This window comes from Artemia franciscana, chromosome 7, assembly GCF_032884065.1.
Source record: "Artemia franciscana chromosome 7, ASM3288406v1, whole genome shotgun sequence".
Lineage (NCBI taxonomy): Eukaryota > Metazoa > Arthropoda > Branchiopoda > Anostraca > Artemiidae > Artemia > Artemia franciscana.
Window position 1 is genome coordinate 3,148,156 of NC_088869.1, and position 22,642 is coordinate 3,170,797.

Genomic DNA, 22,642 nt, shown 5'->3' on the forward strand with positions numbered 1-22,642 from the left:
CTACAACTCAGCATTGAAAATTGATGTGAAGAAAGGCACAAATGAGTTGGCGACGATTAGTTCGTACTTTAGGGGGTAGAAGTTTATTTTGTAACCGAGTGAGGAACTAATATTGATTTTTCTTCATTCCTCTTCATTATTATTATTTTTTCTCACTAAAATTCGTATGAGCTGATGAGAGATTGGTAAGGTAATCTTTTACTGTTATTTTTTTCATCACTTTGTATTTAGTTATTAATAGTAAGAAAGTGAGTCATATGTGCCCGCCCAGTCACTGGGACGGGCACTGGCAGTTTATTTGAATGTTATTTTTTATTGTAAATAAAAGTGAGCTGAACTAATAACTAAAAGAAAGCTTTAAAATTTCACACGATAAAATTCCAAATTCCAGATGAAATCTATCATGATTGTTCTTTCCAGTCAACCGTCTAGGGATAAACGGAAAGCAGGTCGTCCGCGGTGTGGATGAGAGGGTGTTGTAAAGAAAGATTTAAGGGAAATGGAAACTTCCTGAGAGGGTATAACGAGGAAGGCTTTCAATAGAATAGGACGAAGTAGGAGTGTACGCAGCTGTGTTGGCCTCAGGCGGCTTGGTGCTGCAGTTAGTTATTAGTAGTAGTAGTATTATCAAACAAAAAGATAAAATAAAATAAATCTTACCATTAAAGCTTTCGTTTGACAAACTTGGAACAGTTGAAGTGGAATCCCCACTAGAGACTTCAGCTACTCGATCAGTACGGGTTTCTTGCTCATCAGCTCCTGAGTCTAAAATTTGAGTTATATAGTCTATTTCTTGACTTATAGGAGGCTCAGTTCTTTCATTATTGACAAAATTTCGTGCATCAATATTAGATTCCAAAATGTCAAATGCAGTAGGCCTATTGATGCTATCAAATAGGTTTCTGTCATTCAAAGGTTCAAAGCTGTCATCCAAAGATTTGACTATCAATCCACAACCCAAATTTTTATCAATGGAGGTTTTAGGTAATTGATCACTCACTTCTTTGCTCTGCCTTTCTCTGAGAGGTCGGTTATTGTCTCTTTTTTTATAAGTCCTCCTAAACCTCTTACTCCTTGGGCAGTTTTCCGTTTTTTGATCGGATTGTAATTCGCTATCTCCATCAAATGAAACACAAGTCTCACTATCTTCACCAAACGAAATGCAAGTTTTTGGATCATCTTCATTGCTTAGTCGAGATCCCAACATTTTCAATGCGGGACCAGCACTATCATTTAGGTTGGTACCAGACTGTGTTGATAAATTTAACGTTCCTTTCTTCACTATATCTTCCTCCGTATCTCCATCTACACATACCATCGCCAATGATGGTTGCTCCCTTTCATGGTCACTCTTCAAGTCACCATCAGGTCTGTGCCCAGAATCCTTCTTCAAATGTATGCTTTTTCTCTTTTTCGACGGGTGCTCACTATTTCCTTTTTGAAAGTTAAGAGGATCTATGTTACTTCCGGCTTCTCCATTCTTTCGCTTATGTCTTGATTTTTGGAGCGCTATCAGAAACTGAAGTTTACTACCCTTTCTCCTTGGCTCCGAGGGAGGAGCGAATAAACCTGAAAGGAAATATAATGGACAAAAATTAAATTGCACAAAGAAATTGAATTCCAACAAATTTTGAGAGAAAGAGAGACAATTCAACAGGGCTTTTCCCAAATGATGGGAGTCATGGTGCTCAAAGAAATCACTTCAAGACCAAAACGTCCAAAACTGACAGGGTGTTATTCTGAGACGGCCAAGTTCAAAGTATCTATTCCCGTACCTTCAACCCAGTAGTAGGGGGGGGGGGGATCATAATTGTTTATCTTTCTGAGTCACGAAGAATCACGCAAATTAGTTCTTATTTTTCAGTCAAAATTTCAGCCGGTAAAATGAACTCTTTTTTATTGTAGTAGCGACATCCACTTGGTTAGACCATCTTATCTACTATTGTTTTAAGCAGACAAATTCTTACAGAGCTTGTCTGAATTTATGATTAAACTGATGGATTTAGGTCATTCCGAGATATTTGTATGCAAGGAGAGGTTAGGGACAGAAGAACACAGAAGTTAAGGACTGAAAATGTTGGGTCCCGATCTTGGAAAAGAGACTGGAGGCAGAAAGGTGTCACCATCAAGAAAAGTCCTAAAGACCCCGTTCTTTCCTCCCAGTTTAAATTCGGTTGAATAAAAATTTCACACCTTCTACTTCTAAACCCCTTTCATATAAAATGTATTCCGATGCCTTCTGAAGAGTAGAGTATAATTTGCGTTTTACTGACAACAAAATACATTTTAGGTGTTTACACCTTTCTGAACATAATAGACAGAAGACTATTGAAACTTTGAGGAATAAATATCGTTATATGTATATTAAACCGTCAATCCGTGGTCATTTATTTTTATCAGATCTTCCTAATTCCGATCAAATGAGCCCCATCCAATCCAAAGTTTATACGGCCACCCGTTCCAATAAAAGCCTTTTATGACCAGGGGCTAACTTATAGCCCTTACCCCTGGGCTTTGGAGGATTGTGTCCACCCTGAAGGCATTCTTAAATGCTCTTTGAACAAAATGACTATCTCACAATTGTGATCGGATGCGTTTGGGGAAAAGATGGTCTCAGGAAACGGAAGGGAGGGACGAGTTGCCATCTATCATTTTTGACTCTTAAAACGGAAATAGAACTTCAAATTTCCAATCAAATGAGCCTCCTCTAAAGTTCACGCAGTCACCCCTTCCATAAAAACCTTACATACCCCGAAGCTAACTTATAGCCCTTACCCCTGGGCTTTAGAGGGTTGTGTCCACCCTGAAGGCATTGTTATACGCTCTTTGAACAAAATGGCTATCTCAAAATTGTGATCGGATGTTTTTGGGAAAAAAGATGGTCTCAGGAAGGGGGAAGGAGGGACTAGTTACCATCTATCACTTTTGACTCTTAAAATGGAACTAGAACTTCAAATTTCCAATCCAATGAGCCTCCTTTAAAGTTCACACAGTCACCCCTTCCATAAAAACCTTATAAGCCCCAGAGCATAGCTAACAATCCTCGCCCCCAAACTGCGGGGGGTGGGGTCACCCCAAAGACCTTGTCATGTGATCCTTGGACTGTTTTTGAATCAATGGCTTTCTCAAAATTTCTATCGGGTGCATTTGCGGAAAATAGGCTGTGATGAGGGTTTAGTTGCCTTCCGATCAGTTCGAATCTTAAAAAGAGCACTATAACTTCTGATCTCAAAGCCAATGAGCTCCTTCCAAAGTTTATACGACCATTCTTTTTATAAAGACCTTATATGCCACCAGGGCATAACTTACAACCTTTGCCCTTAGGACTCTGTGGGAGGGGAGGGTGTTATTAATCTTCAAAGACATAATTAATGGACTTTCAACTACGTTGAACAAAATGGCTATATCGAAATTTTGATAAGATATATTTAGGGAAACGATGAGGACTAGACATTGCGATTTCCAATCGCATGAGCCCCTAGCGATGATTCTATAACAACCCCTTCTAAATGATGTTCATTTTTGTATCCCCCTCCCCCCGAAAAAAAAATACTGAATAATATAAAAAAATATATATTGTGCATAGATCGCTCTTTATTTAGACAGCGCTATTGCCCTGCACATGATTAAAGTATTAATAGTAATGGAACTAGCACTATCAGCAGCAGTAGTTATAACATATGTCACTTTGATCATTTGAACATCACTCTCATTGAGTCCAGGAAGTTTCAAGTTAATACAATTAGCTGTTGCTATTATATTGCTGATACATCCTTTTGATACCTGCACATTCAAATACGTTTTTTGATTTTCATCTTAATGCTCTTAAGCCTTAAAAGTAGTTGCAATAGAGCTAGAAGTTGAAGAAGCAGTAGTAGTAAATGTAGCAGCGATAGTAGTATCAGTAGCAGGACGCATGTACTACCTTTCAGTCCGTTGACCTTCCCCTATATAAATTCTCTGAAAGTTCTAACTTAATACTCAAATACGTTCTTGAGATACACTCTTTTGACAATGTACACGCACATAGTTTCTTTTGATTCAGCTCAAAGTTTACTCAATATTTTCAATGCAGTACTGTGGTTTTATTAGAAGTATTGGTAGATTTAGTAGTTGAGGTACTAGTAGTAGTAATGTGCAAATATTGCCTTTTTGGTCAATTGATCATCTCCCTTATCATTTTCTGAAAGTTCCAAAATAGCATACTCAGTCATTCTTGAGTTAAGCCCTTTTGACAGCGCGAAAACACAGAACGAGTTTTGATTTAGTTCAACACTCCCATCAAACTTGTATGAAAGGCTAACCTGAGTACCCTGTGTCTTTTTTGGATAGTAAGGGTCAAACATACATACCTTTCTCAATAACACACACTATACGTAAACAGTGAACGAATTGCCTAGCTTACAGCCCCTGCTCTGGGGGCTGAGGGGTTTGACAACCTGGATCTTTCGACAATACTGAAGAAAAAGATGTCTCAAAATTTTGATTGGATGTTTGTTACGGGAAAAAATGGGCATGGAAGGAGGACTGGTTGCCCTTAATTCACTAAAGACGCTTAAAAAGAGTGCTATAACTACCAATTTCCAATCAAATGAGCCCTATGCTAAGTTCAAACAAACAACCATTCCATAAAACCTTTATATGCCCCAGAACATAACTTACAACCCTTGTCCCAAGGCTCTGGTAGGTTGTGTCAACTCTGGAGGCTATGTTACATATTCTTTGGACTATTTTTACCAAAATAGTTATCTCACAATCTTGATCAGATATGTTAGGGGGAAAAAGAGCATCAGAGCGAGGGGGAGGGTAGTTGCCCTCCATCACTTTTGAATCTTAAAAAGGAACTAGAAGTTCTGATTAAATGAGCCTCCTCTAAAGTTTACATGAACACCCCTTCCGTAAAAACCTTATATGCCCTCGGGGTATAACTTACAACCTTTGCCCCGGGGTTGTTTCAACCCCAAAGGTCTTGTTATATTATCTTCAGACTATTTTTAACAAGGTGGTTATCTGAAAATTTCTATGAGATGCATTTGAGGAAAAGATGACGTGATAGGGGGGGGGGGTCTAGTCGTCCTCTTGTTACTTTTGACCTTTCAAAAGGACACTGGGACTTTTGTTTTGCAACTAAATGAGCCACATCCAAAGCTTATACGATATACGACCACCTTTTCCACAAAAACCTTAAATGCTAACAATTGGTAAATAAAACAGGTTATAGCCCTTGCCCTTAGGGCCATGGGGGAATATTATCTCCAATAACATATTTAATGGACCTTTCAAAGATGCTTAACAGAATGGCTACATCAGAGTTGCGATAAGATGTGTTATGGGCGTCAAGAGGGAGGGCTGTTTGCTCTCCAATCACTTTGGACTATCCAGAAAGGGCACTAGACCTTCTGATTTCCAATCCCATGAGCCCCTCTACAAAAATTTACATGACCCTCCTTTCAATAAAAACCTTATATGCCCCGAGGATATTAATTACAATCCTTACCCTGAGTGCTGCCCCCCGGTTCATGCTCAAAGAGATAATTAATGCATCTTTGAACTACGTTGAAAAAGGGCTATCTAAAAATTTTGATTCGAAATATTTGGGGAAATGATGGGCATGGAGGGGGGCTGGTTGCCCTCCAATCACTTTCGACTATTAAAAAAGAAACTATAAGTTGCAATTTCCAATCGATTGAGCCCCTTTCAAAGCTTCTAGGACAACTTCTTCTATAAGAAGTGCCCTGGTAGAAGAAAAAAAAAAAAAAAAAAAAAAAAAAAAAAAAAACACTATGACCATATCACTCTTTAATCAGGCAGCGTAATTATGATCACAAATATAAACACCTCTTTCCAAGGAAGTACTACATAGAACTAAAGTAGATAGAATTCCATACTCATGCAACTAACGCCAATCCGGAAAGTAGCCTAAACATGTTCTCGCCTCCATTACATTTTCAGTTAAAAAGAAGAATGGTAGAAAAGTATACTCGAAAACCATGAATAAAAGAATCTAAAAAATCTCGAATGTCGAAATACATTTTTTTTTTTTTTATTTCTATCGATTTGTCGATTAATATTTGACTTACCTCCCCTAGGAGGGATTAATATCCCCCCCCTGTAACAGGTCTACAGGTTTTCTACGGCAAAGAAAATTAAAAGTAACAGTGACCTAGCAATGCAACCTTAAAAGTCGGAATTGTGTTCCAATTCTTTAAGAATGACCCCTAAATCGCAAAAGCCGTTTAATTAAAATAAATAGCTCTTTTGAAAGTACAAAAAAAAATTAGCGTAAAGAGCAAGGCATTGACGAGGGAGCGAACCCCCTCATACACGTAATAGTTTCTGTTCGTTTTAAGTTTTAAAATTGCTCCTTACTTTCAGTTGAAAAAACTTGTTTTTTTATTTAATTTCTGATCGTTTTTTAAATGACACTGAGAAATCCGGTGCCTCCTTCAAGGAAAATTCATCCATGGAAAGATCCTCCAACATACCCTCCCCCCTCTGAAAACGTCTGTATATCTCACAATTACCAATCTATATGTAAACAATGGGACAGTTCACAACTTGCAGCCGTTCCCCCCAGGGAGTTTGGGGAATTATGTCATTCTCAAAGACATAGTTAATAGATTTTTCGACTATGCTGAACAAAATGGCTATCTGAAAGTTTTGGTCAGAAAACTTTGGGGAAAAAATGAGCAGAAGAGGAGGCCTAGTTGCCCTCCAATTTTTTTGCTCACTTAAAAATGGCACTAGAGCTTTTAATTTCCGTTCGAATGAGTCCTCGCGCTATATTCTAGAACCACTGAGTCAATACGATCATGCTTAAGTGATCTTTTTTCTGGCAAAAAATACAAAATTCCACATTTTTGCAGATAGGAGCTTGAAACCTCTACAGTAGGGTTCTCTGATAGTATAAATCTGATGGTCTTATTTTCATTAACATTCTATGACTTTTAGAAGGCGTTTTCTTTTTTCGAAAATAAGGCAAATTTTCTCAGGCTTGTAACTTTTGATAGGAAAACCTAAATATTTGAAAAAACCTCTATATTTGAAAACCTATATATTTGAGATCAGCATAGAAATCCGGTTCTATTGATGTATCTATTGGTATCAAAGTTTTGTTTTTTAGAGTTTCGGTCACTATTGAGCCGGGTCGCTCCTTACTTACAGTTCGCTACAAAGAACTGTTTGAAAAAAGCGAATAATACTTGACTTATCTGCCCCAGGAGGGGGATACACTCCCTCCCCCTTTCTATGCCATTAAAATTAGAAGAAATAGTGAGCTAGCAATGCAGCTTTTTCGGTTTTACACATTGGCATAAAAGTGCATAACAAGTCTCAATCGCGGGAACAATCTTTTGTATAAAAGAATAAGATTCTCTACAGCCGATGTTTCAGTTACCGATTCATTTTACTCGTACCGGTAACAAGCCTGTCACCCAACCTTGGGACAAAAACTAGAATAGGGATAGGACTCATCCCTGTTTGATGCCAAACATAATCTTGAAGAAAGGCGCATCCCTATTTCCCCATGCCCAACACTTACAACATTTATTTCAATCAGTAAGAAAGGTCAAATAAACTATACCTAAGGGGCAACTAAATGATTTAGGGTCAATAAGCGTAGAATACAAAGAACTAGATGGAACCATTTGGGACGCAATCATCAGTAATTTTGTAGAGGCTGAAGCAAGAAAAGTTAGAATTAAATAAAAGAAAATTTCTGTTAAAATTTGGTATAAGAATACCAAGACAGCAGGAATTAAATCCCAGGACCAGAATAGTTGAAGAGAGGTCAATCCTAAGCGCTACCATGAGTTATTTGTTATGTGACAAAGAAGAAAGAAAGAAATGAGACTAATACAAACAGCCCAGAAGTTTGCAACCAACCTGATTGATAAGATGGCAAACTTTCAATAGGATCTGGTCTAAAACCCCTCCTCTTTCTGCTGCTTTGATGAGATTGTTGTTGTTTCCCAGTCGCAGACTCATGTCTGTCATCCTAAAAACGAAAGCACTATGAATAGTTTGGAGGAAAACAAAAAAAATTTTGAGTATTGCATTTAGTGGCGGTCTTCAGAACTTTTTTCTCTTACATAACCTGTTCCAAAGCTGCCTTCTCCAGTATACCTTTCAGTCAAAAATACTCAAAACCATTAGCAATACTACTAAACTAGATCCCCTCCCCTCAAAAACAAGTTAAAGAATATACTGCAAATAAAATATCGCTAATATTTAATCATATGATTAGAATAATAAAAAATAATTATTTAAATAATTAAAAAAATTAAATAATAATTTAAAAATAATTAAAATAAAAAATTAAAATAATTAAAAAAATAAAATATCGCTTATATTTGTGACAAGGCTTCCCTAAAAAGTCGTTCGTCTTGTGTCATCCGTTACTCCATGGTAGCCTCTTTATTAGGGTTAAAGAACGAACTTTAATTCATATTCACTCTCTAAAGTACGTTAGAAAAATGCCAAGTGAGGAAGGATTGCCATTAGAAGCTTAGTCAGGGCTGGTAACTATTGTTTCGATTAGACTTACTGATGAAAGTTCATAGCGAAAACTAATTTGTGGCAAATAAAAAACGGTTTGAACTGGATTTATTAGGAGTTTCAGAAACTCATATCCCAGGGGTAGGAAGCATGAAATTAGGTGACATAGAATTTGTTTACTCAGGAAGGAAGGATGGGGTACATAGACAGGGAGTAGGGCTCATGATGAATAAGGAAGCTGCTAAGTCTTGTTTAGGCTGGGAAGGTATTAATAATAGAATACTAATTGCTCATTTTATGACTAAAAAGTTTAGGGTATCAGTTATAGTAGTATATGCCCCCATTGAACCAACTGATGGAGATACTAGTGACTCAGATGAATTTTACTTACAGTTACAGGAGCAAATAGACAGGGTACCAGGTAGAAATATGGTGTTTTTGCTAGGAGATTTTAATGCCCAGGTTGGTAGAAATAGGGATAGATGGTATCCTAGCCTAGGTAATTTTGGTGTAGGAAAAGAAAACAGTAATGGCTATAGGCTTTTGCAATTTTGTAGGTATAACAACCTAGTTATAACCAATACGGTGTTTGGTCACAAAATGGCCCATAAGTTGACATGGTATTCACGTGATGGTAAGACAGCAAACCTTATTGATTATGGTATTGTAAACAGAAGACTAGCAGGATCAATACAAGATACTAGGGTGTATAGGAGTGCCGTTATTGATGTTAAAAGTAAAGATCACCATCTAGTAGTGTCTAAGGTTAATTTAAAGCTGAAATTTCGGAAGAGTAACTCCCTCCCGGGAAGTTATGATGTTGGTAGACTTCAGGATGAAAATTTGAGAAAAAAATTCCAGGAACAGTTGAGTACTAAACTTGAGGGTTTAAAATTTGACAATGTGGAAGATGGATGGAATAATTTCAGAAAAACAATTTGTGAAGTTGCTGATGGTGTCCTAGGGAAGAGTACTAAGACAGCAACTAGGAATATTAGTGAAAAAGCTTTAGGTTTAATAGAGAGTAGAAGGGGTTTGTATAAGAATTATCTGAGCGATAGGTCGTATGAAAACAAAAGGAATGTAAAGAAAGTGGAGAAAGCATTAAAATATGAACTAAGGAGATGTGAAATGGAGGCGATGGATAAAATTGCTGAGGATCTGGAAGATGCGGCTAGACGGCATAATAGTAAAATATTATACTGGCATGTTAATAAATTGAAAGGGAGTAGCCGATCCGGACTAGTCCCAGTTAAAGATAGAAATGGGGTCACAATTAGTGATAAGGAAAAAGTTAAAGAAAGATGGGTGGAACATTTTGAGAATGTGCTAAACCGAGATACAGTTGCAGGAAAAGATATAGATGAAAATGAAAAAGTTTGTGATACCTTGGATGTGAAGGAAGATTTGTTTAGTGAGGAAGAATTAGCGACAGTACTAGAAGGATTAAAAAATAATAAGGCCCCAGGTGCTGATAGTATGATTAATGAGTTCCTTAAATATGGTGGCTCTGAGGTTAGGAATAAGCTACTGAAGATTATGAACATGATTTTTGAAAAAGGGGAAGTACCCAATGATTTTAGGAAAACCTTAATTAAACCACTGTATAAGAAAGGTGACAAGAGTGAATGTCGGAATTATCGAGGCATTAGTCTGGTCTCTGTAGGTAGCAAATTACTGAGTAATATGATACTTTTTAGACTGAGACATGCTGTAGACAAAGTTTTAAGGGAAGAACAATGCGGTTTTAGAAAAGGTAGAGGATGTGTCGACCATGTTTTCACTCTTAGGTTAATAATTGAGAAGTCCCTTCGTTGTCAAACACCTTTGGTCCTTAGTTTTATCGATTATGAGCAAGCTTTCGATTCTGTTGATAGAACAGCGTTAACAAAGGTCTTATCGTTATATGGTATACCAGAAAAATACATTAAAGTGATTTGCGCTATGTACGAGAATAATACTGCTGCGGTTAAGGTAGGAAATGAGGTTAGCAACTGGTTTTGTATTAAATCAGGAGTTAAGCAGGGTTGTGTTCTATCCCCCTTTATATGGATCATTTTGATGGACTTCGTCTTAAGGAGCACAGGAAAGGCAATTGGAGACCATGGAATCAAATGGGGAGGAAGAACGCTCCTGGACTTAGATTATGCTGATGATTTAAGCATATTAGATGAAAGTGTGAGCAAAATGAATGAATTTTTAGAGGTTTTACGAGTTCAGGGTGCTAAAATAGGCTTGAAAATTAATGTTAAGAAGACTAAGTCACTAAGGTTAGGAATAAGTGAAGATGAACAGGTGACCTTAGGTAACGAAAAGATTGATCAGGTTGGGAGCTTCAGTTACCTTGGTAGTATTATTAGTAAAGATGGTGGGAGCAGTGAAGATGTTAAAAGTATAATAGCTAAAGCTCAGGGTGTTTTTTCACAGTTAAAAAAAGTTTGGAAGAATAGAAAGATAAGCCTACAAACCAAGATTAGAATATTGGAAGCTACAGTGATGACAGTGGTCAAATATGGCTCTGAAGCATGGACACTCCGAAAAGCAGATGAAAATTTACTAGATGTTTTCCAGAGAAATTGCCTACGGATTGTTCTGGGTACCCGGCTGACTGACCGTATTTCAAACAGTAGGTTGTACGAAAAGTGTGGTTCAATCCCGCTTTCTGGGGCTATAATGAAAGAAAGGTTGAGATGGCTAGGCCACGTTCTACGGATGAAGGATGACAGATTACCGAAGATTGTCCTTTTTGGCCAACCGTCTGGGGCTACACGGAAAGCAGGTCGTCCTTGTCTGGGTTGGGAGGATGTCATAAATAAGGGTTTAAAGGAAATGGGAACTTCCTGGGAGGGTGTAAAGAGGGAGGCTTTAAATAGATTAGGTTGGAGGAGGAGCGTGCGTAGCTGTGTTGGCCTCAGGCGGCTTGGTGCTGCAGTGAGTTATTAGTAGTAGTAGTAGTAGTATTTATCTCCTCCTAAATACCTCACTCTTTATGCTAAAGTATTTTTAGAACCCCTAATATGCGTAATAATCTCTGTTGGTTTTAAGTTTTAATGCTACTTCTTACTTTCAATTGAAAAAACTTTTTCATGTTTGTTTTTTCATTGTTTTTTTTTTTTACACTAATGCTAGAAAATCCCGCGCTCTTTTCATTAAATTTCTCTTCCCCCATGACATATTCCTCCAAGGAAAGATCCTCCCACACAGCCCCCTCCTCTCAACCCCACCCCCAAACCAGAAAAATCCCCAAAGACACTCTCCCCAAGGAACTCTAGGGGAGTAACTCATCCCCAAAGACATAGTTATTACGGTTTTCAACTATGCGGAACAAAATGGCTAACTCAAAATTTTGATCCGTTGACTTTGGGAAAATAATTAGCGTGGGAGGGGGTCTAGGTGCCCTCCAACTTTTTTGGTCACGTAAAAAGGACACTAGAACTTTTAATTTCCATTAGAATGAGCCCTCTTGCAACATTCTAGGACCACTTGGTCGATACGATCACCCCTGAAAAAAAAAAATAAAATAAACACGCACCCGTGATCTGTCTTCTGGCAAAAAATACGAAATTCCACATTTTTGTAGATAAAAGCTTGAAATTTTTGCTACATGGTTCTCTGATACGCCGAATGCGATGGTGTGATTTTCGTTAAGATTCTATGACTTTTAGGGGGGGGGGGGGGGGGTTTAGCCCTATTTTCCAAAATGAGGCAAATTTTCTCAGGCTCGTAACTTTTGATGACAAAGACTAAATTTGATGAAATATATATATTGAAAATCAGCATGAAAATCTGATTCTTTTGATGTATCTTTTAGCATCAAAATTTCGTGTTTTAGCGTTTCTTTTATTATTGAGCCGGGTCGCTCCTTACTACAGTTCGTTCCCACGAACTGTTTGATATGCTTCTCTCGGATATGATGTAATGTATGAGTAATCCTGCTTCGCTGTTCCGCTTTCTGCTTCGCTGTTGTTCCTTGTTTATGCTCAACATGTTTTACCAATAAAACAAATAAAAAGGTAAAGGAATTCTAACATTAGACTTTACAGTCCGTACCGGCGGTGCTGATCTCCGTTTCTTGGCCCTTCAGCCAGGAAGTGCAATGGGGGTTGGGGGCCAACCATCCTGTGCTTTCGCACACCCTTCCTGTTTACCTTCCCCAGATTTTCTCCAGGTACCCATTTAAATCGCAAGATATTGCTTCAATCCCAAGATATCATGTCATCTTTTTCCTTTACTCTCAGGTATAGAGCTTGAAAGAGCAAGACTAAAAAATTATTTCTCTTAAAAAAAAAACAAATAAGCTTTCTCCCACTAATAAATTGTTCTTACAAGTGCAAGATACCATTAGACAAAGTCCACAGGAGACAAACCCATATTCTTAATTTTTTTGTAACTTTTGATAACCTTAAACAAGGATGATAATCCTCTGTTTTCAACAAATATCCAGCTCCTGATAAATCAAAGTTATACAAAATTATTTACAAAAATTTATATGCGAAATTTGCTTAATTAATAGCAAAGTCCGTATTCGTATTAAGTTTTAAACAAAAAATTAAAAAAGTATATGGATAAATCAAGAGGTGAGTTGCATTGAGTACATATTCTTTTTTTTTTGCTGACTTAAGGTGATTAGATTGGATTCAGGCAGCGATCAATTCAAACGAAAATTGAAATATCTTCTTCTAATCTAGGAGATTAGACAGTGTCCAAGGGGGGGGGGACAAGATTTTGGATCTTCAAACAGAGGATGTTTAGACCCAATTTGTGTACTTCCCTAGAGAAGTCGGTGAGATAAATATGGACCATAGTACGCATATTATAGCCTACTTTCTTGGGCTATAATAAAAGAAAGATGAAGAAAAATACCTAGGGACTGTTTCAGGCACTCGTTTGACTGTCCATATATTAAACATGAACTGTAAAAAAATATGGTTCTGTAATAAAAGAAAGGTGAAGAAATATATATAGGGACTGTATCAGGCGCTCGTTTGACTGACCATATATCAAACATGAACAGTATATAAAATATGGTTCTATCCCAATTTCTGGGGCTATAGCAAAAGAAAAGTGATAATATTTAGGGACTGTTTCAGGAACTCGTTTGACTGACCATATGTCAAACATGAACTGTATATAAAATATGGTTCGATCCCACTTTCTGGGGCTGTAATAAAAGAAAGGTGAAGAAATATATCTAGGGACTGTATCAGGCGCTCGTTTGACTGACATATATCAAACATGAACTGTACATAAAATAAGGTTCGATCCCACTTTCTGGGGCCATAATAAAAGAAAGGTGAAGAAATATATTTAGAGACTGTTTCAGGCACTCGTTTGACTGACCATGTATCAAACATGAACAGTACATAAAATATGGTTCGATCCCACTTTCTGGGGCTATAGCAAAAGAAAAGTGATAATATTTAGGGACTGTTTCAGGAACTCGTTTGACTGACCATATATCAAACATGAACTGTATATAAAATATGGTTCGATCCCACTTTCTGGGGCTATAATATAAGAAAGGTGAAGAAAGCTTAACCACAATCTACTGATGAAGAATAATATATTGCCAGAATTTGTTCCTTTTAATCATCCATCAGGGTGGGGGGAGGGTGAAATAAAAAGAATTTTGTAACCGAATGGGAGGGAAGAAGTCATGGGAAAAAATTTAAAGGAAATTGGAGCTTTATTGGGGAGTAAAGAGGAAAGCCTTTAACAGATTGATTGTAGTGGAGAAGGAGCGTGTGTAGCTGTGTTCTCAGGCGGTTTTCGTGCTGCAGCGAGTTGCAAGTCTACAAAAAGTAGAACAGTAGAACAAAGAGTAGTTGTAGTTTACACAAAAGAAGGTTAAGATTACTAGAGACGAGCATGAACAAATCGAAATCAAAATCTAACCTGAAGATGACTTGAAATTACTCCAGCCCTTGTTTTATTGGACGTTTTATTGCATATGCGACTTGCTAATGACTGCAGTAACTTGCTAGTAGTAGTCTAAAAAAAGAAGGTTACGATTGCTAGAATTTGTAACCTAGTCATTATATGGTTTATTTCTCTTTACTAAATTATATCCGCTATCGAAAAATAAACAAGGAAAAATGCTAAATTCAGCATGAAGAAAACGAAAGCAGAATCTAACCTGAGGATCACTTGAAATTATCCCAGTCTTTGTTTCATCAGACGTTTTATTGCGTGACTCTTCTCCTGAAGTGAAAGCACTTGAGTTGGTAGTTCGTTTTTCGTCTTCTGTAATTCCATTGCCACCATCAAAAGCAATATTTTTTACAGGCTTTTCATGACCATCCTCATTCAAATGGCTTTTCTCTAACAGAGGTTCAATCTCTACAGAATCCTCAGTCTCACAATTGTTGGCAGCTTGGCGTTCAACTTCTGGTTCATGATTGTTCACTGTCAAGCTGCAGTCTGAAAATTGAATGCTTAAAATCAGTGATGAAGAGTGGTGAGCTCAGAAATTGACCAAATAATTTAAGGAGGGGGACACTATGGAAGACCGAGGTTATTACCAGATTTGCGTAATCTTGTATGGCTGTAAGCTTTTTATACAGAGACCAAGGTTAGAAACGTGTCATGAGCATGCATAAACTGGTATTCAGAAATAACAAGACAAGATGAACAAACATGATAGCCAATCATAGGACTTCTCAATATAAGTGGAAAGAAACGAGTTAGATAAGAAATAAAAACGATTTGACAAAAAATATTCACATCAGGGCAGTTGAAAAAATCATTTTAATTTAGAATTTCGAATTTCTTTTGTCCTATATTACATTTTAGTTTTCACTTTGAATCAAATATTTTGTACTTCTCGTACAAATCTTTATTATTCTACCTTATAAATTTAAATTTATCAAAACAAAAAATTGCACACAACTAGAAAAAAAAATCATAGCTCATAGACCAACTAGAGGCATTTTGGGTCTGACCCTATTCATATACTATCCGACCTCAGATTTTCAATATGCAAGACTAACAGCCTGCTTGGTCAACTCTCTAACTAGCAAAAAGAACGCTTAACCCCCTTTTTGTGACATTCCTCAGATAATTCGGTCCTTCGGCCTCCGCAAATACAGCCAAACACCATCTTCTTCCACACGCTTCAGTTGGATGCTCGAGCCTTTTCCCTTTACATAATTGTCAGTATGACATCACATTCCAGATTTTCGCTTTTCTTCAAATTTTTTCAACTGATTTCTATTTCCGTGGTGCAAGAGCTACTCTAAATCTTGTTTTAGCTTGAATAGTCTAGAAGAAAATTCACTGGATGGATATATAAATAAATGGGTATTTGTATGATATACGCCCTACCTTTCAAGTTGTTCATTCATTGACGCATTATAGAACTGTTTTTTTTCATTAGTTTCCTTCAGCTTAGCGTGAGGCAAAACAAAGAGAATTGACAAAATAGATGGAAAATACATAATTTGGGGTATATATTTGCACATTAGTGGGAGTGGGTATAAAGAATTTGGACAGTGTGAAGTTAGAAAACAATTCTTACTACATAATATAAACAATAATTGTACCTAACACATTAGGCATGCAGACCCGCTATACTTTAGCCCCTCCCCCATCATACTCTGCAAATATATAGCCCAAATTCGTTACTAAAACATGATATTTTATCTTACTTTGGTATATTCCATTAGGATTGAGCGTCAGAGAAACTTACTAGAAGAACATTAGGTAGGGCGTATATCATACAAGTACCAATAAAGGGATAAATAAACAAATGTTTGGTGAAACATGTATAGCTCTTAAATGTCTAACAGATATAAAATAATGACCATATTGTAGTTCAGGGAAAATTTTTCCCTCGTGGGCCATGCCATCAAAGGCAGAGCAAAATCGCAGTCTAAGTAGAGAGTGATGTGGGCACAATGTATTATTATTTTTTTGTGTGTGTGTTTTTGGTCTTAGACCAGGGCACTTCGTATCAAAGGACTTGTCGTAGAAACTTTGAAAAGGCTTCATTCGATTGGAAACTGGAGCGGCTAGTGTCCTTTTCAACAGTCGAAACTGATTGGAGGGCAACTAACCACCCTGCCACGCCCACTATTTCTCAAAGCACATTAAATCAAAATTTTGAGATAGCCATTTTGTTGAGCGTAGTTGAAAGGCCCGGAAATTATATATTTGAAGATGACAACCCCCAAACACCCCTCAGGGCAAGGGTTGTAAGTTATGCCCTGGCGGCACTTAAAGATTATATAGAAAGGAATATCTTATAAACTTCAGAGGGGGCTCACTGAATAGCTAATCGGAAGTTTGTCTCCTTTTTGAGATTCGAAGTAATCAGAGGGTGGTTACCTCCCTAAAACCTCGTATTTTTTCTGAAATACATCTGATTGAAATTTTGAGATAGTCATTTGATGTCGTAGAAACTTCGAAAAAGGCTAATTCAATTGGAAATTAAAAGGGCTAGTGCCGTATTTAATAGTCAAAAGTGATTGCAAGGCAACTAACCCCCTTCCACGCCCAATATTTCCCAAAACACATACACTCAAAATTTTGAGATAGTCATTTTCCTCAACATAATCGAAAGGTTCCAAAATGATGTCCTTGAGGACGAAAACACCCCCACAACCCTCAGAGCAAGGCTACAAGTTATGAACTGGGGGTATTTAGGCCTAAGGTATATATAGAAAGGGTAATCATAAAAACTCTGAAATGGGCTCATTGGATTGAAAATCAGATGTTCTAGTACCCATTTTAAGATTCAGGGAGGTCAGAGGGTGGATATCCCCACCACACCTTGTATTTTCCCGAAATGAACCTGGTAATTTTGAGGTGGCCATTTGTTGACCGAAAAAACTTCAAAAAGAGCACATTCAATTGGAAATTGAAAGGGCTAATGCTCTTTTCAATGGTCGAAAGTGATTGGAGGGCAACTAACCCCCCTCCCACGCCCGCCATTTCCTTGAAGACATCCAATACAAATTTTTAATGAACTATCAATAAATAAATGAAACTCAAAACGAACATAAATTACAATAAATAGCCGAGTCAAAGTCAAAACGAGCAAAAATTAACATGAGTAGAGCTGATAGCCCCTATGTCTTCTATGGATCAGAACAATTTGCGCTTTAAAGAAAACAAAATACGTTTGAAATGTTTTCACGTTTCTTACTTAATAAATGAAAAATTACCAAAACCTTAACAAAGAAATGTCAGCATATGTCAATTTAACTTACAGTCCACAGTCATTTGTCTGTTTTTTTTTTAGCAGAGCTCAAAATTGTGATCTCATCTTGAGAGGGCATTTCTCAAGACTTCCACTGCTATTTCTGGTTTACCAGAACAGGGCAAGGGCTGTTTCCAACAAACCTCATTTCTCAAACTGATTAACGATAGATTAAGCAGGTCAATATTAAATCAGTATCATTCATAGGAGATGGTGAATAATTTTGTTCAGATCAGACAATTTAAATATGTAAAATTTAAAAAAAAGTGTGAACTAACTTCACTGACCATAGGAAAACCCAATTTCGATTGGGACAAAAATGGTTGTACCATGGACTTTAGCGTCTGATATTTTCCTTATAATCCACCTGGTCGGTATTTTCAACATTTCAGCAATTCTATCCCAAATATTGCTAAACACAATATGGTTCAAATTCTTTTAGGTGCAATGACTTCCAAAATTAAGGCAAAAGTTATTTACTAGTTGATAGGATGATGAACTACTAGGGATACTATGATACTAAGTGTCAACCAAATGAGCCTCTTCCAAAATCAATATAACCGCCTCTTCAACAAGAATCTCACATGCACCCAGTATATAAATTACAACCCTTGCTCTCGGACCCTAGGCCGCTGTGTCACCCCCGGAATCATTGTTGCATGATCATTGGACTATTTTGAACCAAATAGTTATCTCAAAATTTAATTGGATGCATTTGGGGAAAAGACGGCTGAGAGGAGGGGAGTCTACTGACCCACTGATTTCTTTGAACTCAGTTTAGGCGACCACCTCTTCCATAAAAACCTGATATACTGCCAGGGCATAACTTACAACCCTTGCCCTTGGGCTCTGAGGAGCTGTGTCAACACTCGACGCTTTGTTATGTATTTAGACTATTTTGAACAAAATAGCTATCTCAAAACTTTGATCAGATGCCTTTGGAAAAAAGAGAGCGCGAGGGCGGGGTTGTAATGGTGCTCCAATCAATTTTGACTCTTAAAAAAACTAGAACTTTTGATTTCCAATCAAATGAGTTTCTTCCATTGTTTACATATCCAACCCTTCCATAGAAACGTTATATCCCCCGGAGCATAACATAAAATCCTTGCCTCCAGGTTCTGGAGGGTTGTGTAAGCCCTGGAGGCATTATTCGATGATTTTAGGGCTATTTTGAACAAAATGGCTCCTCCGAACACCCGCCTCTGAAAAAGACCATTAGAAGTTTCTATTTCTAATCGACTGAGCCTCCTCCGAAGTTTACTCGACAACCTCTTACATATGAAGTGTCTTTGGCAAAAACACAACCAAATAATAATTAATAATAAAACATTGAAGCCTTATGGCCTTTAGTATGGGGAACGCTATAGCGTTGCCTCTTATCAATCTCCTCTAAGGCAAGACATCCTTTAGAAGTTTGTTTGGGGGGTAAGGGGCTTAAATTTTAAAACAAAATTTTCAGGTTATAGTTTTGTAAATCTTAGAGGTAGCAGTGTTTTCAGGCCAAATCTTTCTCTTAGGGGATACCCCTCTTTCTGCGTAGGAAAATATACGAAAAAGAATAAATTAATTATAAACTTCCCAACTATTCTGAAATATGAGAGGATCTGCCACTATCTCAACATTAATATATCTCACTATATCAACATCCAAATACATTATTTCAAATAATGAGAGATAATGAGAAAAATGTGCAGGTCCACTATATGGATCAGAATGACTATGGATAAGACAGACAGTTTGAAAATTAAAACAAATTTTTGGGGGGAAAACAAAAAAAAAAGGAGAAAAAAGAAACAGGAATGTTTTTTGTGGCATTTCGAAACTTGTAAATTGATTGTTCTACTTCCAAAAATGGATGAAAAGAGCACTTAATGGTGGCAGAATTGTTTGCTTAAATGGACAAAGTTTCAGATGAACCCTCTTCCAATATTCCCTCACCATCAATTTAAATCAATCTCCCCCCCCCCAAAAAAAATAAACAAAAAGGCATTCATGACTACAATTCTCAGGAAAAATCTTTGATAAAGGAAAATAACAAACTTACAAATGAAAATTCAAATACAAATAGCACAGTTTTATACACAGTTAGATACAGTTTTCATTAAACTTTCTGGTCCAAAACAGTAAAAACATATTATGACTTTGGGTTAAAATAGCCAAAGCAAAACTGAATTTAATAACACAATTGAGTGACAAAAATTCCTGTCACTTACAAGGAAGCAATTAAAAAAAAATAATTTAATCAGAAGATTCTATTTACAAAACAGAAACAGAACAAGGATGCAGAGTTGTATTTAAACACAGCTTTTTAGCAGTTCATAAAGAGGAGGAAAAAATCAAGTTTTGGCCCTATCTGTGTCAGTCTTTAGCAAGAATGTTACCATTGTCTGATGTTATTTCAGGGTCTCCAAAGCCTTCAAATGGAGTGTCATCACAAAAACCTTCAAATGGTGCATCATCCATGAACCTGAAAACGAACAGTGAATAACAGGGCAATAAACAACAAAGTATATACAAAACAATTTGACTTGATACTGACCCTTCAATCAATACTTGTTTTGTCACAAAGGACAGGTAGTAATGAATAAGAAGAAATGAACAGTATTTGGTGTATTTGATTAGTTTGTTTTTTAAGACAAAATGTCCCAAAATTATTTCCACACACAGGTTGCACTCTTTGTTAAATTAATTAGCAAGAATAAGGAAAATGAAAAGGCTATCAAACAGTTCGTGGTAATGAACTGTAAGTGAGGAGCAATGTGGCATAGTGGTGACCAAAACTCTAAAAAACGGAAGTTTTATATCAATAGATACATCAAAGTAATTGCTTTATTATCATGATTCCAAATATATAAGATTCAATAGGTATAGAAAATTTGGCTGACGTTTCTAATTTCCCCATGTGTGATCATATCTAACTAATGATCCTAGAAGATAAGCAGAGGGCACATTCAAACAAGAATTCAAAGTTCTAGTGCCCTCTTAAGTGACCAAAAACATTGGAGAGCAGCTAGCTCCCACCCTCATGTCTCCTCCTCCTAAAGTTCTCCAATCAAAATTCAATAAGTCCAAAAACTATGCTTTTGGTGATGATACAACCTGCCATAGTTTTTGGGGAAAGCCCTATAAGTGGTATTTGGAGTTTGATTTAAATTATGGTTTGGTGCCTTCTAAATGATTGTTTGAAAAACCTGTCTTTGTCAAAGCTGATTGATGGTAATTTTAACCATTACTGCCATTCCTACTATGCAAAGACATCACAATTAACTGCCAAACTCTGAGCAAATTTGAGGCGGGATTTTCTTATGATCCTTAGGGTGCGATTTTGTAGGGGAGAGGATTTTCCACAGGAAGAAAAGTTTATGCGGGAGCTTTTCAGGATAAGCTTTACACGAGGGAGAGGGGAACTCCTGGCATTATTGAAAATCTGTCACAAATCAAATAGAAAAAATCAAATGGATGTTAGGATGAAAATTAAACTAAAAAAACAAAAAAAAACTCCATGTATGAGGGCTGCCCCCCTCAAGAAAAAAAGTAAGTGAAAATATCATGGCAGTGTTGATACCATATGGTGTATCACAAATTTTCCAGAATTATTTGGAAAACGACTAGGAATTAAAAATAAAAAAGCAATATCAACTGAAAGTAAGTAGTTACATTAAAACAGAAATTATTCCTTATATGAAAGGGCCTTTCTCTCCTCATTACTTTGATTTTTATGCTAAAGTTTTGTATCACTTTGAAATGCTGAGTTGTGACAAAGGCTCAAACTTTCACATAAATGTGGGGTATGGAAGAGGGGGCAGCCCCTTTCACTTACAGAACAATTTATGTATGTTTTAAGCTTCAATGCTGCCCCTTACTTTAGGCTGAAAAAACTTTTTTTTTATTTACAAGACAAAGGTAGTTAGCATAGTGCTCATAAAAGACAAATTTTTTTTCTATGAGAGTTATAGTCACATCAATTTCAAAAGCAGGTTATGAGTCCCCTCTTCACAAGTGCAAGTATCCCAAGTATACATAATTCCAAAGGGGTAATATAATTTAAGGAAGAGTGAAATTATTAACAACCACAAAAGTGCATGGACAGAGGCATTCCATTTACATCTCCAAAAATTTGCAGTGCCAAAATGGAAATAAGCAGCCTCAACAGATAACATACTAAAAAAAAAAAAAAAAAATACAATTACCACCTCTATCTACATTTTCGTGGATTGGCATCCCTCAGTATGTACTCAAAACTAAACTACTAACAGGAAATGAGAATAAAATCCTCCCTATAGAATTAACTATTAGGTTGATATGTTGAAGCACTAATAGCCTCTGAGTTTAAGGGCAAGTTAAATTTTGCAAAAACCAAAGATCTGGTTTTCATTCCATTACAAAGTCAAGTCTCACATAACACTTAGTATTTAACAACCATAACTGGATGAATAGTATCTTCATTCCTAACCCATTATAGTCTAGTTAACACACATATGTTCAAGTTTAACCAAGTTAAAGATAATAAGAGACTCATTCAATTGAACACTTTCCTGTCAACAAAATAGACAACTAGAAATTTATTTTATTTGCATGCTTTTGCCAACAGCAAAAGCAAATAAATGTTATTTTTTGAACATCTCATAACATGATGCCATTTTACCAGACTTGACATAGATTAAAGACACTAAATTATGATATCTTGTCATAAAATTGCAATGATACTATTTTATGGTTTTATAGCCTAACGATATAGCAGCAATGTGCATAGAGAGGAGAGGGGACTTCCTAAGATTAATCCAAAGGACCTCCTCTCCTTAAAAATAATGGCCAAAAAAGGAATCTGTGTTTTTACCATTATTTCCCTAATGCTCATGCTGTTTCTTTTGATGCTTGTACTAGAACTTACCCTTAGAATTATACATATTTTAAGAAAGTTGGTAAATTTTATAATTTCTTCAACTG

At 36.7% G+C, this 22,642-nt stretch overlaps 1 protein-coding gene across 9 annotated transcripts in view; it reads right to left on the reverse strand.

The window, feature by feature from the left end:
• The window catches only part of LOC136028739 (uncharacterized), a 56,899-nt gene that overhangs the window by 28,726 nt on the left and 5,531 nt on the right, over positions 1–22,642 (reverse strand). For all 9 annotated transcript variants that reach the window (XM_065706611.1, XM_065706613.1, XM_065706615.1 and 6 more), the window contains exons 2-5: positions 20,077–20,162; positions 14,633–14,916; positions 7,885–7,996; positions 661–1,569 (exon numbers count right to left, since the gene is read on the reverse strand). In XM_065706611.1, coding sequence (XP_065562683.1) covers positions 661–1,569; positions 7,885–7,996; positions 14,633–14,916; positions 20,077–20,162 — 1,391 coding nt within the window. The remainder of the gene's footprint in view (positions 1–660; positions 1,570–7,884; positions 7,997–14,632; positions 14,917–20,076; positions 20,163–22,642) is intronic.